General features: G+C 48.0%; 1 protein-coding gene across 15 annotated transcripts in view; it reads right to left on the bottom strand.

Annotated features, from left to right (window-relative positions):
• SMARCAL1 (SNF2 related chromatin remodeling annealing helicase 1) overlaps positions 1-16,094 on the bottom strand; it is a 53,502-nt gene that overhangs the window by 18,737 nt on the left and 18,671 nt on the right. For 8 of the 15 annotated variants that reach the window (XR_014079099.1, XM_081578217.1, XM_081578221.1 and 5 more), the window contains 5 exons: positions 13,748-13,898; positions 12,667-12,825; positions 10,989-11,054; positions 3,807-3,947; positions 245-463 (listed from right to left, as the gene is read on the bottom strand). Coding sequence is in view for 14 of the 15 variants with exons in the window: in XM_081578217.1 (XP_081434343.1) it covers positions 245-463; positions 3,807-3,947; positions 10,989-11,054; positions 12,667-12,825; positions 13,748-13,898 (736 nt within the window). In the remaining variant the exon portion in view is untranslated. The remainder of the gene's footprint in view (positions 1-244; positions 464-3,806; positions 3,948-10,988; positions 11,055-12,666; positions 12,826-13,747; positions 13,899-16,094) is intronic. The other 7 variants (XM_081578225.1, XM_081578228.1, XM_081578227.1 and 4 more) reach the window with 1 other exon arrangement.

Raw genomic sequence — 16,094 nt, 5'->3', positions numbered from 1 at the left:
TTTTTATGACTGTCCATCAACAGTGATGTACCCAAGGAGAAAGCTGAAAACTCATGAGAGATTTGGGAAGCAGACTAGGTAGGCTGAGAAATGAAGCGGGCTCACCGTCCTGGCCCTGGGAGGTAGGGAGAGGTTACAGAAAGATAACGTCAGGGGACTCTGATCACCCCCACGGCACCCCTCCCGGGAAGGAACAGCAGTGCCCACGTGGACTTCCAAATCCCTATCTGCTGCTCCAACTCACAGTTTTGTCCTTGGTGGTCATCTCCTTGGCGGCGGCATCCAGGGCGGCTCTGGTCCTGGCGCTGATCTGGCCTGGGGCGACCACCACCATCTTGCGCTGCTTGGCTGGGAGCTGGGAGAGGACATCGCCCTTGAGGCGTCGCAGCATGACTGCCTCCTCCAGCAGGAGCTTCAGCTCCCCTAGGTTAGAGGAGCCTGAGTAGTCCCATCCCCAGGGCTGCTGTGGAGGCAGAACCGAGACAGAGCCCGTGAGACAACTCAGGACCTGGGGACGGGGCTGTGACCCCCAGGAACAACTTCCTCACAACGTTCTCTTCCCCTGGCCTTCTTCACAGAACTTCAACTGGCTTTGAGGGATGAATAAAACCTCCAGGAATACAAATGAGAAACAGCAAGGGAACAACAAAGGGAAACAGCAAGGGAGAAACAAAGTTGGGAATGAGGTGAACCAAAAGTGTATCATGGCATCCCACAATTTGGTGTTAAGCTTTCTAGCAGCAAAGGCAAGATGTGAAGTGGTTTGGTGCCCGTTACATTCAAGAACAAGCGAAAGGGACTCCCTTGGTGGTCCTATGGCTAAGACTCCTTCTTTCCAATGCCAGAGGCCTGGGTTTGTTCCCTGGTTAGGAAACTAGATGCTGCGACTAAGACCCGATTCAACCAAATGAATAAAAAAAAAAAAAAAAGAACGAACGAACAAGATACTCAGCTTGTCAGGCTCTTCCCATACATCAAATGCAGAGACTCTTCCTCAGGGCTTCCCCCACAGAGCCCACTGCCCAAGGTAATAGACGATGCTATGATACCTTTATTTGATGGGGTTAACAGGGATTTACAAGGCTGTTCTTCCCCAGTGTGGGTTTCACCAAGCATGACCTGGTGGATGCTATCACAGTGGCCATGGTGGTGGGGGCAGAAGGGGAGAACCCAGAACACAGGTGCAGCCGCATCTGGTTGAAACCAGAGGTGGGTTTTAGAGCACCCAGGCCGTCCTTCATAAAAATGGTTCCTTCATCCAGCAGCTCACAGAGGGCAGTGAGTGAGAATGCCTACTTCCTGCCATACAGCTAGAGGGGACGTTACCAATTAAAAACCCTGCCCTTCACTAACAATCTTACCAGAAATAGGACGGACTTCTATGGTTTTGTAGAAAACGAGGGAGCCGGCGTGCCTGCTGCCTTAGGGTTTCAGCTGCTCATTTTCCCTCATGCCTCACCCGACCCTGTACTGTGAACCGCCGTGGGCAGGGGCTAGGCTTGCTCATTTTCGAGGGCCAGTGGACCTACTATAATGGTGGAGATGTGGCAGGTGTCCTTTGCTAAACTGGGAACAGGAAGAGACAGCCAAAGGTGGAGAAATAAAATGATCAAAAACTGCTTCTTTCTTTTTTAAAAAAAAATGCTCTGAAATCAACTGGAAGTTCTCAGCAAATGCCTTCACACTATGGGGTTGAAAATGAGCTCAGTATGGGGTGTTCTCTTCAGTGGCTTCTCTTATTGCAAGAATCTGGCTACAATTTAAAAAAAAAAGTAGATGTGGCCTACTGGTTGCATTATATAAAAATCATGCCAGGAACAAATGGATATCATAATTAATTTAGGTATCATGCTCCAACATTCTAATATTATCAGCTCTTAATCTTGCAGGTTAAAACCTGATAATACCAAAGGTTTTAATATATGGAATAACTACACTTCGGCAAGCTTTTACTGAAAACTTATCAGGGAGCAGGCATTGGGCTAAATGGAAGGAAGGATACATTGGGCTAAGTGGAAGGACGGATACAAAGATGGGGAAGGTACTAACTCTGTTTTCTTGGGTGCTGGGGCAGTAAGGAGGAGGGAAAGGGTGAATTTGAGGATGTGAAGGACTGCAGAGATGGTGGCCAGGAACACAGGGAGGGATGGTGTGGTGGTAAAGGCAATGAGCTCTGCTTCTAGCTCCCACCACCCCTGGCTCAACAAGACACCACCAGGGACCAGATGGTCGAGGAGGAGAAGATCCTTTGCAGAAAGTGGATTGCTTGCAAAGAGGACAGAGGTACAAATCACACATGGGAGTTGTGAGGGATCAAGACAACCATGTCCAATCTAATTTGGACTGATCCACAGGGAAAGTTAGTTAAAGAAGTGTATGGCTTTAAATACGTTCAAGGACAGAAATTTCTTGCCTCAGTGACCAGCTAAAAATGGTGTGCGATTAACTTTGCAGGCTCCACAAGTTACACGATAAGTACTTTGTTTGACTATAAGTGGATATTTTTAAAGTACTTGGAAAGCTTTTCTCTTTTCAGGAAGTATTTTAAAATAAAGCAGATGATCTTTTTTATGTCATGAACTTGCACAGCAGGGCTCTTCTCTCCCAGGTGGCGTGGGGAGCAGTCACTTCTCCAAAGTGTCAAGGCCAGCCATGCAAACAGCAGCTTGGCATATTTGTGATTTGGTCACCAAACAGGAATCCTTGAGGTCTGAAGTAACGAGGCTTTTGAGGCCAGCTAGAACCTCTGCGACAGGGGCACCACCCGCAGGAAAGAAGCCGGCATGAGAATGAGTAATTAACTAAGGGGGAAGTCTAAGGGCTTCCTTGGTGGCTCAGACAGTAAAGGGGGAAGTTTGGCATCTGACTTTTTTTTAACTCTTTCATTTCCCACATCAGTAATTTTTTTCTTCAATTTAAAAAAAATTGAGGTTTTAGAAATCATGATAGCATTTGTGTTTATAAGGTTTGTTCTGCCCTTTTTGGAGAAGAGAAGCTGTGTGGACTGCAGCTCTGTGAAATGCAGCCCCAGGGGCAGCCACTCCTCTGGCTCTGTATTCACAGACAAATAATCTGTAGGTCAGAGGCTTCCAGCCTGTGGACCAGACATGGTTCACCATCATGAGTCAACATCTATGAGCCAAGGCGCACTGCTGTGAGCCTGCCAGGGCAGCCTGAGACCACGTTCCCCACTCCACCTGTTCAAAGGCATCCTCTGTCTTCCGTGCACCAAGTAGGAGGGCCTTGGCTTCACCTAAGCTCACCTCAGTGCCCTCCAGTCCGGCAAGAACTGCAGGCTCTCAGAGCTCCAGGCACCTGCGTACCGCCCACTGGTCGCTGTACCAGAAAATACTATCGAGCATTAGAACTAGGAGAGGCTGCTCTTGTCTTACCATAGAGGACACTCCAAGGTCAGGGTGAGGGGCGAAGCACAGCTAAAATCTGAATCCAGCTCCATGGCTGGTCCCTTCTGACCACATCATGGCCGAAAAGAAGGAACAAGCAGGAAAGTGTGACTGTTGTATTTAAAATGGATAACCAATAAAAACCTATTGTACAGCACATGGAACTCTGCTCAATGTTATGTGCCCGCCTGGATGGGAGGGGGAGTTTTGGGGGAGAATGGATACATGTATACTTGTGGCTGAATCCCTTCACTGTTCACCTGAAACTATCATGACAATGTTAATTGGCTATACCCCAATACAAACTGGTTTTGGTGTTAAAAAAATAATAAAATAAGAAAGGAAAGTGTGACAGTCGGGGTGAAGGGTGGGTGGGGAAGAGAGGGAACGGAGAATAGATACCCGCTTGGCGCCACAGTAGCGAAGTCCAAAGGCATGGAACTGAGGGAAGAAGGTCGGCTTGACGGCGAGGATCTGTGTGTACAGCTCTGCTGGCCGGGACATGGCTGGTGTGCCCGACAGTAAGATCACCCTCTTGGCAACCTAGAACACAAAAGAGCCAAAGATGCTGAGGCACACAGGAGACATGCAGGGCATGTCCCCAACACCCTCCCACTAGGAGTTGGAGCCGATGACCCTGGAACAGTATATTCTGTGGAATCTCACAGGAAGGAAGACCTTCGCTTCCTGGCATTCTGACCGTAGGTGCTTCCCAAGTTCACTCATCTTAGATCCAAGGCAGATCTAGATTCCAAACACACTAAGACTGGAGTCACTCCAGGGCTCTGTGTGGCTGCAGCCTGGGAACTCTAGGCAAAGGTACCACGATCAGAGAGAAAGAGCACATGTACTGTGAGAACCTCATGGTGGGACCCCTGTAAGAGGCTGGGCGTCATCTTCTAAGCTGCCTTGGCCATGCCCTCGGTCCACATCTATATAAGCACTTAGCCCCTTGTACTGAGTTCTATCTTGTCTGACTCCCTCAACTAGACTGCAAGCTTCTTGAGATCAAGGACTGAGCTGGGTTCCCTTTGATTTGCTGTAGCACAGTGGCTGGCACAAAGTAAGCACTCAGTAGGTATTCACTGTACGCCGAAAAACATTCACAAGGAAGCTAACCAGCGTCCTAGGGACGGCAGAGTAAACATGAAGAATCCAGCATTGGAAGAGGAAGCGTGGGAGACTGCAGCAACTCTGAACTTTTTCCAAGATGGATTTCTGACACCCAAGCAGAACCTGTGATCAGACAATAGCACCTAGGACCAGCCCTTTCTCACTCCCAAGAGGAAGACTCCGTGATGGCCTGTGTGTTAAGCCTCTGTTTGATTTTCTTTAGAGGAAAAACAGAAAAAACAAAAAAAAAAGTGTCACTAACCCAGCTGCACAATGCTTTGAGCCTGGAGATCCCTGACTCAAGTTCGTTTTGCAGTTAACAAGGACTTTAAAAGGTGGGACCTGGATCCATCTCCCCTAAACGCAGTCCAGGCCTGTAGCAGCCTGCTCAGCCAAAGGCAGGATGGGTATAAATAGTTGGTCGATTCCAATGACAGGCTTCAGATTCTTCCTTACCCTGACATCCACCTGACCCAAGGAGATCAGACCCCAAATCCTACTTCTTACTCAGATGAGAAAGAGGGTGAGATTAAAAAAAAAAAAAAGGAGACTCTCCCCACTGGACTAGAAGCAGAATGGTCAAAGATCACTGGAGGTAAAATCCATTTCAGCTCTGGGAAGGGACCCTACTGTGGGGCTCAGTTGTCTAGAAACAGCTTGCTAACCACTGTAACCTTGAGTTAATGACAGCAGCATAAGGCAATCGCATGCAGTCAATCACCTAGGGGAGGAAATTAGGTTTTCAGATGGATACACGGCCTCATAAAAATAAATAAATAAAGGTGCAATGGAGGGAATAAAAATGATTCTTTATAAATATACAATATATACCTTTCTCAAGATGCACTTCTGCCCTCTGAGCAACCACCAATACCTAATTCCATTATGACAGGAGAGATATGAATTTCTCCAGCTATAATTATCCACAGTTCAATTACCCAGGCCTTCTAATTTCCTGCAAGGTTTGATGTAGATTCATTAAAATAACAATGAGCTTCTTGAATGACGCCTGTAGCATCGCTTGCCTTGGCTCAAGACTATTTCAATATAACGGGAGAAATGAAAAGTCTTATCAGTAAGAGCAAATCAGCTCATCATCCCAAACCTATTCCCCACATCGTTGTCATCACCGCTGCTATAGCCTGGGGATGGAGTCTTGGTAGCAGCTCACAGATTAGCTGATGGAAATTAACTCCAGGGTTCTCTGCCAGGTAGTTACAGGCCAGAGTTAATATGAAGTCAGCCTTCCCATATACTATCCAGACCCTACAGGAGGTGATGGGACCAATGAAAATGGATGCTTGTGGGTGTTAAAAAGCAGAAGCAGCATTATGGAAAACGAAAAAGGCCAGCTTTGAAAAGAAACCAATAGGGTGTCTCATCTATTATGGAATGATTTAAATCGCTCAGCCCCAACACGTTTATTGTCATCACTGTCACGCATAAGGCCATTAATCATGCCCGGCTGCTCAAGGTTTAGATGTCACCCTCTACCTCTAGAACTCCCAGTTTAGGAAAGAATAAATGCATACAGCTACACAAATCCACACTAAACTGAAAGCCTTAAGTTAACTCTTACTGAACGCAAGAAACCCACAATGGAATAATGCACACACACAAAAAAAGATTTCTATTTAGTGTCAGGAGAAGTTAGGTGATTCTCACGCCCAGGGGATTCCTTCTGCAGACGGCCTGATTACCCTGGGGGAGAGAGCAGGCCCTCCAGCTGACACCACTCCCCCTCTGACCTGAAGAGGCATTTCTTCAGAATGCAGAAGAACTGGGTTTCCTACACCCTGCTTTTATATCACAATGAAAAGATGGCCACAGGGCTTTCCTGGTGGCTCAGACAGTAAAGAATCTGCCCACAGTACAGGAGACCCAGGTTCGATCCCTGAGTCGGGCAGATCTCCTGGAGAAGGAAATGGCTACCCACTCCAGTATTCTTGCCTGGAGAATCCCATGGACAGAGGAACCTGGCAAGCTATGGTCTATAGGGTCAAAAAGAGTTGGACACAAATGAGAGACTAACACACTTCACTTGCCCTGAAAGATTGTTTATTACAGGGCTTCCCAGGTGGCACTAGTGGTAAAGAACGCGACTGCCAGTGCAGGAGACATTAAGAGACTCGGGTTTGATCCCTGGGTTGGAAAGATTCCCCTGGAGAAGGGAATAGCATCCCACTCCAGTATTCTTGCTTGGAGAATCCCATGGACAGAGCAGCCTGGTGGACTATATAGTCCACGGGGTCACAAAGAGTCAGACACGACTGAAGCAACTTAGCATGCATGCAGTACTGCATATAACACCCAGAGCCTGGCTACAAATCCACCAAAAGGGAACGGATGATACACATTACGACAGATTTATGCAGTAGAAAACTACTTGTGAGAATGAGATCCCGTCATCAGTAATGAAATGGAATGATTATCAAGATACATCATCAAGGGGAAAAAGAAAGGTAAAAAACAGTGGTAGAATACTCTAGGGAGGTAGATAGGAAACACACATCATGTCCTGACATGGGCACAGACCAATTTTTAGAACTAAACCAAAGGACTGGGGATTCAAGGTGAGCACAAGTTATTTTTCACTGTACACTCCTTTGTACTATCTGAGTATGCCATCTGGTGAAACTGCTTTAATGAAAAAGGAAAAGAAAAAGCTCATACACCTTAGATCCCTATTCTCACCTGGTCTAGCCAATCAACAGAGATGAAAGGACTCTACTCACACAGAAAGAGAAACAGCTATTTATTAGGAAGGATGGTGGGATTCTTTCTTTCTCTACAGAAATAATCTAACTGGTTTAACAATAAAAAGCACTCTAAATAAAACCCCACTAAAGAAACTCAAACACATACCTCACAGCTCAACAGGGAAAAGTTTGACACTCTTCAGGGCTGAGGTCACGTGGAGAAAAAGACCGTGTGATGATTTGGGCTGAGCAGGAGTGATGATGGTGATGCATGGCCAGACTGAATTTCAGAGGCAGCTATTAAAAGGTAAAATCACTACCCAGAAATTCTGAATGTAGGAATTTGTCCTAAGAGGACAAGGTATACAAGCTATGAATATATGGACGGTGTTCACTTGCAGAATTATTTATAACAGCTAAACAGTGTCCCATGCTAAGGGTTAAATTATGGGATGCGTCCATACCACAGAATGCTCCTAAGCCATTAAAAATGATCTTGTCCTGCAACTGACATGTTAGAAAAATAACCAAACTGTTGGCAGAGGTTTTCTTTGTTGGGAGGGATGAAAGGTGATTCTATTTTTTTTTTTGTGGTCATGCCATGCAGCATTCAGGATTCTAGTTGCCCGACCAGGGATTGACTCCCAGCCCCACAAACCTCCACCCCTCTGACAGTGCAAGCTTGGTCTTAACCACCAGATCACCAGGGAAGTCTCAAGATGATTTTAGTTTTAGTTTTGTTCCCTATAACTTTCTGTCTCACTTGCTTTCACACAATTGAACAACATGGGTGTGACCTGTACAGCTCCACTTAAGCAGATATTTTTCAACAGCAGGTTGAAAATTCAACCACACGGATGAATTTGAGGATGTGGGGGAACCACAGATATGGAGGGCCAACTAACTATAAGTAAGTTAAAGGTGGACTAACCTCCACGTTGTTCAAGGGTCAACAGGAAATGAAAATAGAACCACTTTGTTTAGCAGCCCAGGAAAACAGTGTTATAGGGAAAGAAAGATCTGTACACCTTTCCCAGGGTACAATGACACCAATTTCCTACAACATGTCCTCTGCATGCAGCTGCTGTTTCCATCCATGAAACCCACATGCTCTGGCCTGGCTGTCTCACAGACAGTGGGATGTAACCTAACTACCTCATCATGAACATCTGCTGAAAATCTTGACATACCAATTAACAGAATATAGTTCTAAGAGATGCACAAGTGGAGTGAGGGTAATAGTCAAGTGGTATTAAATTAGGCCCTTATGTGGCTTTTCAAAGGCATTATTTTACTTCTTCCCAACTCTCTTTTTATTCCAAAAAATACCTAGATTGACTCATTTCCTTAGAGCATCTAGATCAATGGTTCTCAAGAGAAATGGGGAGGCGTAATTCCCTTCCTCCTGCACCTGGGCTTCCCCGGTGGCTCAGCTGGTAAAGAATCCGCCTGCAGTGTGGGAGACCTGGGTTCGGTCCCTGGGTTGGGAAGATCCTCTGGAGAAGGGAAAGGCTACCCACTCCAGTATTCTGGCTGAGAGAATTCCATGGACAGAGGAGCCTGGAAGGCTACTGTCCATGGGGTCACAAAGAGTTGGACACGACTGAGCAACTTTCATATGCCACACATACCACTGGGACACTTGGCCATATCTGGAGATAACTCTGGTTGTCACAACTGGGGGTACCAGTGGCATCAGTGGGTACAGGCCAGGGATGCTGTTAAATATCCTATTGATACAATGCCTAGGACGGCCCTGTGGACAACAAGGAATTACCCAGCCCAAAATGTCAACAGAGCCAAGGTCGAGGAACTGTGATCTAGATGAAAAGACAGCAGAGAGACGACAGGTCTGATCAACAGAATTAACACAGGATGCCTCATCCTCCACCCCCACTCAAAGTGCCAACAGCCCAGCACGATGCATTGTCAATGTTATGGATGACAATGGCCTTGAGACGCCCATGAACAGGCTATATTCATGGGTCCTGTTTTGAAACGTTAAGTCACCCAAGTTCTATGGCAAATCCAGAGTAATATATACTAGTTCGCAGTTAAAAATTTGTTTTAAATGTGTCACTTTGAAATATACCCAAGATATGAAAAATATTAACACTGTTTAAAAGGTCTGGCTCAGAAGCACATATTTCAGAAACCAGTATTAAAGTCCGGCTTGCCTGCCAGGCAATGAGTGCATTAACAAGACAGTTGCTAAGAAGCTTCCCTAGTATATCTTTAATGATAGCATCTACCTACTGTGCAGTTTCTTTTGTCTAGACAATCAAGGGTACAGACTTAATTTTAGTTATGGCTGTAATATTGGAACCACGGTACCAAAGTCTATTAACATTTTTCAAAAGAAAACATATTAAAACCTCCCAAAACAAGGGTCACCACTCTGGGAAAAACATTTCATTTATGTGTGTGCAGAAAGGGCTCTCAACCTATCAACATTTATAGGTAACTTGAGCAGAGAATGAAGCTTTTAAGTAAAGGCCCTTTAAGTCTGGAGCAAATACAATCCTGCTTTGGAAGATGTATCATGTTACTAGTTATCCTGAATGCAAAAGAAACTTGAAATGAGTAGATACTTGAGCATGTTTTGTGGGCAGTCAGAAAAAATTTTCAAGTGCTAGTAAGTTTCACCAACATTTAGCATATTAGTTTTCTCCAGCTTAGTACAATAAAGCTTCTTTAAGGCAATAAAAGCTGCAGTTTTAAAACAATGGTGCAACCCAAAGGCCACTTTACTAGAGCCCAAGATAAACAGGCACTTTTGTTTGCTCAGTTCATACAAATCAAAGGAGATTGCTCCAGAGTCATCTGTGAGATATTTTCACCTTGTTATGAGAAAAAAGACTACTTTTCCAATTGTACAATATTTCTCTCCTAAAGGAGGAAAAAGCTCACTACAAAAAAATGGAAGGAAATTTGGGGCTTTCCCCCTGTTGGGAGTGGAGGGACTGGAACATACAAAAAAAGACACCGAAGTGTGTGACACACGAAACATGGCACTTATACTGCAGGTCAGAATAGAGTGCTTTTGGGTAGATTCAAAGCTGCACTATACGCACACAAAACACACACCACACACACACATACACACTCAACACACACACATTCTGCTTAGAAGCCAGGACTCAAGCAGACAAAGTGTTCAGCACAGGTTCAGACCACCCCAGAAAAGGATGTGGACAGCTGACCTTTCTGTTAACCAATCAGCCTTAGGATGGCCCCAGAAAACGGTATCATCTTATTAATATTTATAAAGCAGGTCTCGCTTTGTGGTTGATACCCACAATACCCAGCTGATACCCACACTTAGTTCTGAATCTGTATAACTGATTGCCCTTGGTTCCCAGCACCCCAAGAGCTCTGCCCCGCAAACCACTGAGCAGACAGGCATGTCCTCCTGAGCAGTTTAAGACGAGACACTGCTGGAGGCTGTAGCTCTGCCGTGTCCAGGAGGACCCCAAGGAGGGTCCGGAGTGAATCCCGACCCCACCCATGACCTTCAACAGGTCTTCATGTATGACAGACAGACAACTACACCGACCACTAGCTCCTCAGCAGGACGTTAGGAAGAAAAGCGAATCTGGGACCGAAGTCCTAAGTAGAGATGCCCTGAGTCAATGCTAAGTCATGTCCGTGGCCTGCAGCCCCAGATTTGCAGCCCCTGCTCCCCTTGGACCCCTGTCCAGCCCAAACAAAACACAGTGCATCTCAGCACCCCATAGGCTCAGGCGCCAAGTCTGCCCTCGGCAGCACTCACCTTGAGGAGGGGCACAGCTGCGCGACAGCGGGCAGTCTTAATGTTTTTGAGGAAGTGGGATTCATCCTGTAAAGAAACAGGTACATAAGTGGACAAGGCCAAACCCTGCGTGGACGGAGAGAGAGCCCACGTCAAGTTTGACCCTGGTACAGCATCGCCCTTCTTGTTCAGGAAGATGGCTGTGGGCGTGGCTAAGGACCAGGCTCTGGGCATCTTCTCCGCAATGTTGCAGACAAGTCGCTTCATCTCTCAGGGACAGTTTTCCACCTGCAAAGTGGGGCTGGCGATGCCCCTGCACTGCCCAGCTCACTGGCTGCACTGAACAAACCTCTTTGCTGGTCTCTAAGACACACCTCCCACTAACCAGTGTGCTGAGGACCTGGGTGTGCCCTGTGCTGGTGCCTGGTGCTGCTGCCCGGCATGTGCTGTCTCCTTCCCCTCCCTGAGCACTTCCTTGGCTCCCACGTGTCTGAAGGCACTGGCATGAATTGTGACGATCTGTGTGTGCTTCTGTCTGTCCTGCTGGGCTATGGCTCCCTGGAGGCCAGGGGCTGACCTCCTCCCTCCCTACCCGCAGCAGTGCCTGGCCCTGCGCAGGGGATGACCCTCTAGTTGGCTGAGCAAATGGATGAAGGTGGCTCCCTCGCAGTCAACCTGCTGCCGGGAAACCCGAGGCAGAGCCTCCACTGCAGCCTTGTTGATGCGCACATCTCAGAGGCTCACCAAGAGCTTTCTAAGAGCCCTTCCCTTTCACTCTCTCTAGATGAGACGTGCGCTTGACAACACAAGAAGCAAGGTCTGGGGAGACACTGTCCACAGATACTCCTATTTTTAGAGGAGGGAAATACCATTGGCAGTTTTCCAGTCACACGTTTGCATAAAGACCTTTTCATGTCACCTGGAGGCATCGGGTTCGCCTGTTCCGTCAAGAGAAGTGAGGATAAACTTACATTGGAATTCATCCATTGCACGCTCCACCCCGGACCGTCTGCTACCTGGACTTGGGGTGGGAGCTGGCCGGATGTGGGCGGGGATGAGAGAGACTCGCATCTTTTCAGGGTTATATTTGTGAGCCTTGTAGACACATTGAGTGCTGGAGAGGAGGCCAGCCTCTCCAGACTTTCCTTCTGGAGCATGAGAGGAGTTAGAAGAGGGCAAGTGGCAACTACAAGACATACCGTCACGTCTGGGAGCAAGACTTTGAAAGCTTCTCCAGAAAGGGTTAACGAGTGCTTTTGTGTGTATGTGTGTGTGGTGGGAGGGAACATCTTTGTATCGGCTGAAAGAAAATCTATTAACTGAACTGCATGTCTGGGTCATGCCGACAAGAGAGCAGCAGGTGAAGGCGCAGGTCCGTGCTGTCCAGGCTGTAGTTCCTGGAGTTCTGCGCTGTCTGGGGTCCACGGGCTCCATTGTGATCGCTGCGGGGACAGGAGGCGGGCTGCAAACCCCCAGCACAGACCTAGTAGATCATCATTTTCCAAAAAGCCCCCAGAAGATCCTAATACGTAGCCAGGACTGAGAATTGATATTTGGGAGAAATGAAATACCACTTCCTCAGAAAATGAAGCCAGTGATTTCTCTTCTAGAAACCTAAGGAGGCTCCACGAGATTACAGATGTGGACATTCGTGGAGCTCCAGGGAGGAAGTACTGAAAGACTTTGTCGAGTCACTTACAACGATGACAACTTTAAAAGGGGGTTTTAGCTGCTTTTCTAACTTGCTCAGAAGATCAAAACTGACAATGTTGACCAAGCCATCTGTCAGGCGGTCCTTCCTGGTCACCACGACGTTGATGTCGACTGGGTTCAGAGACGGCAGCCACCGACGGAAGGCCTGGGGGTGACAGGAGAGAACAAAACCCAAGTGAGGCTCTGGCCCAGCAGCTGCCAGCTGGGACCCTCGCCAAGCCATCACTGACTCTCTCCGGGTGGACCAAGGTTGGCGCCCCTGGCAGGCACACTCGGTCTCCCCCCTCCCCACCCTCCCGCATTCGTCAGACCCCTGTCCCCATGAACAGCCGTAGCCTGAGGAAGCCGACAGCTGCCCCCGAGTAGCACGGCGAAAGCTACGGACGATGAACCACGTCTTCCTCCCTCACCGCGTCTGCTTATGGAGAGAGTCTTATTCATTTCACAGGACCACTCTGATCCCTGGGTTTATGGCAGACAAGCTCCTGGCTGAGCGACAACACAACGGTCGTGTCGGGTTCTTCAGCCATAAAGTTGCCCGGCAGACAGAGCACCTCCTACCCACACCACTTGCTACTGGGTGTAAAATCCCGAGCCCCCAGTTAGGAGCTGTGACCTCAAGGTCCCGGAACCGCCTCTCACTAGCAGTAAGCATGGTGCTGAGCCTCTTTGAGGGGCAGTTTTCTCATCTGTCAGTGGGGTTAATATCTCGTGTCTGTTGCACGTGGCTACTTAAGGATTAAGGGAAATAAAGGGAGTAAAACTATTCTGAAACCTAAGTGAAAGGTGTAGTCAGCAGGGACACCAGAGGCGCTCAGGAAGCGTCTGTGACAGATGGAGGTGACTTGGAGCTTGGAAAGACTGTTCCTCTCCTTCCTAAAGCCCTGGCCTGATCCCAACTCAGAAAACCAGGGGCCTGGCCTCAGGAGAATATCTCATCTCCCTTCTCGCCCTCAGCTGACACAGAGCTTCCGAGCTCACTGGGTCCTGCCCCGGAACAGTCATGTGGTGACTCTGACTCTGAGGAAAACTGTCTCTGTTAACGTGAAGACCCCGGGAGAACTGACCTGCTCCCAGGTGAAGCGCACAGATGACGGTACCACCACCAGGAGCGGCCACTCCTTCCGGTAATAGGCCGCTATGCAGATGGCTTGGATGGTCTTCCCCAGGCCCATGTCGTCAGCAAGCAGCAGGCGGCCTCTTTGTGCTATAGCGAAACTGAAGGGGACACAGTCAGGATGCAGCACGGCCCACCTCCCAGGCGGCGGTTAAACTGCCACTGCATATCCCGGGAAGCCACACCGCTGCCTGTGGGGGCTACCTGTTCATGAGAGACCTCTCCCCCAGGAAGGAAGACAGGAGCCAAACAGGGGGCAGGGCGGTAATAATCTAGAGACGACTACAAACAGGGACAACGTGCTGTGCTTAGTTGCTCAGTTGTGTCTGACTCTTTGCGACCCCATGGACTGTAGACTGCCAGGCTCCTCTGTCCATGGGGATTCTCCAGGCAAGACTACTGGAGTGGGTTGCCATGCCCTTCTCCAGGGGATCTTCCCAATCCAGGGATTGAATTCAGGTCTCCCACATTGCAGGCAGATTCTTTACCATCTGAGCTACAGGGAAGCCCATGAATACTGGAGTGGGTAGCCTGTCCCTTCTCCAGTGGACCTTCCCGACCCAGGAACTGAACAGCGGTCTCCTGCATTGCAGGTGGATTCTTTACCAACTGAGCTACCAGGAAAATGTGTAGTCAAAGGGCAGGGAGAAGCTCCAAGACCTTTAGGTCATGGAAGCGGAGTTGGGGGAGTTTCCAGTAAGATAAGTTGCTCCCTGCCTGGTGCAGGTGAGCTCCACGGGATGGAAGGGAAGAGAGTGGGAAAGCCTCCTTAAAGAGGGGCTGGGAGGGCCGCGCTTCTCACGGGAGGGATCTGTTGGGAAGGGAAGGGGAAAGGAAAGACGGTGGGGTCAAAATATGGCTTTTCTCAAGGTCAGAGAGGACTCTGTATACATAAGCGTGGCAAAGACAGAAATCATTAGAGAAAAGAATGATGTCCAGAGAGAAGGATGGAGCAAGAGTGTTGGTCTAGGAGGGGCACTGTGGCTCATCACCTAGCAGCCTGCAACCATGACCCTGACCCTCCAGGGCAGCAGCCCTGGCTAACAGTTTGTGAATAAGGCATGGGATTACTACTCCACTCCTTTGGAGCCCCACTGGCCTGGGTGGGATTTCAAGTCCACCATCTGGGAGATGTGCGCCTTTATGCAAGTGACCTATACCCTCCTCGTGCCTCAGCTGTCACGTGGAATAACAGCCAGACCTACTCCAGGGAGTGTTGCAGGCGTTCATGATGTCTAAAAAACTTAAAACAGCGCTTGGTGCCATCATAACTGCTGGGAAAGTGTCTCTCTTATAACTAGTATTCCCCAAAATGAGAAAAATAACCTAGACACGGTGACAGTAACTTGCTTGACCTACATGATGAATCAAGAAAAAGCTAAAAGGATCTCTGAATGCCAGATAGCTGGTCTCCTGCTCCAAACACCACTCCTCTTTCATCGGAATTCCTCCAAAACTGATCATTTGCTCAGGAACCTGATAATAAGCCAGCTTACTAGTTCTTCTCCTTTCCTTCTTACACAGAAAAGACAGAGGACATCCCCTCTTCTGATCAGCAGCTGGCATGGCCCACAAGAACTCCAGGCTGCACAGGTCTTTCTGAATTGCCTGAAAACAGCATTTCTGCCCTTTGGACCAACCAAGGTGGGAAAGTGAGCAGCAGGCCTGTGGGTGGCATGAGGCGAGGACACGTACGTTACTTCTTACACTGTTTCGAGTAGTTTGTGCACCCTTGCCATCCAGAGTCCTGATTAACTTCATTTCAGTCACTCAGTCATGTCTGACTCTTTGCAACCCCATGGACTGCAGCACACCAGGCTTCCCTGTCCATCACCAACTCCTGGAGCTTGCTCAAATTCATGCCCATCGAGTTGGTGATGCCATCCAACCATCTCATCCTTTGTCATCCCCTTCTCCTCTTGCCTTCAATCTTTCCCAGCAGTCAGTTCTTTGTATCAGGTGGCCAAAGTACTGGAGTTTCAGCTTCAGCATCAGTCCTTCCAATGAATATTCAGGACTGAATATTCTTTAGGATTGATTAGTTTGATCTCCTTGCAGTCCAAGGGACTCTCAAGAGTCTTCTCCAACACCACAGTTCAAAAGCATCAGTTCTTCAGTGCTCAGGTTTCTTTATGGTCCAACTCTCACATCCATACATGACTACTGGAAAAACCATAGCTTTGACTAGACGGACCTTTGTCGGTAAAGTAACGTCTCTGCTTTTTAATAGGTTAGGGTCTAGTAGGTCTAGGTTAGCGTTTAACTTAGGGAATTAACTTAGGGAATTCCTTGATTAA

This window comes from Giraffa tippelskirchi, chromosome 3 (assembly GCF_054371585.1).
Source record: "Giraffa tippelskirchi isolate mGirTip1 chromosome 3, T2T-mGirTip1v1.2.pri, whole genome shotgun sequence".
In the NCBI taxonomy this organism is placed as follows: domain Eukaryota; kingdom Metazoa; phylum Chordata; class Mammalia; order Artiodactyla; family Giraffidae; genus Giraffa; species Giraffa tippelskirchi.
Note: the sequence above shows the minus strand (reverse complement) of the source record. Positions and strands in the feature narration are given on the sequence as shown.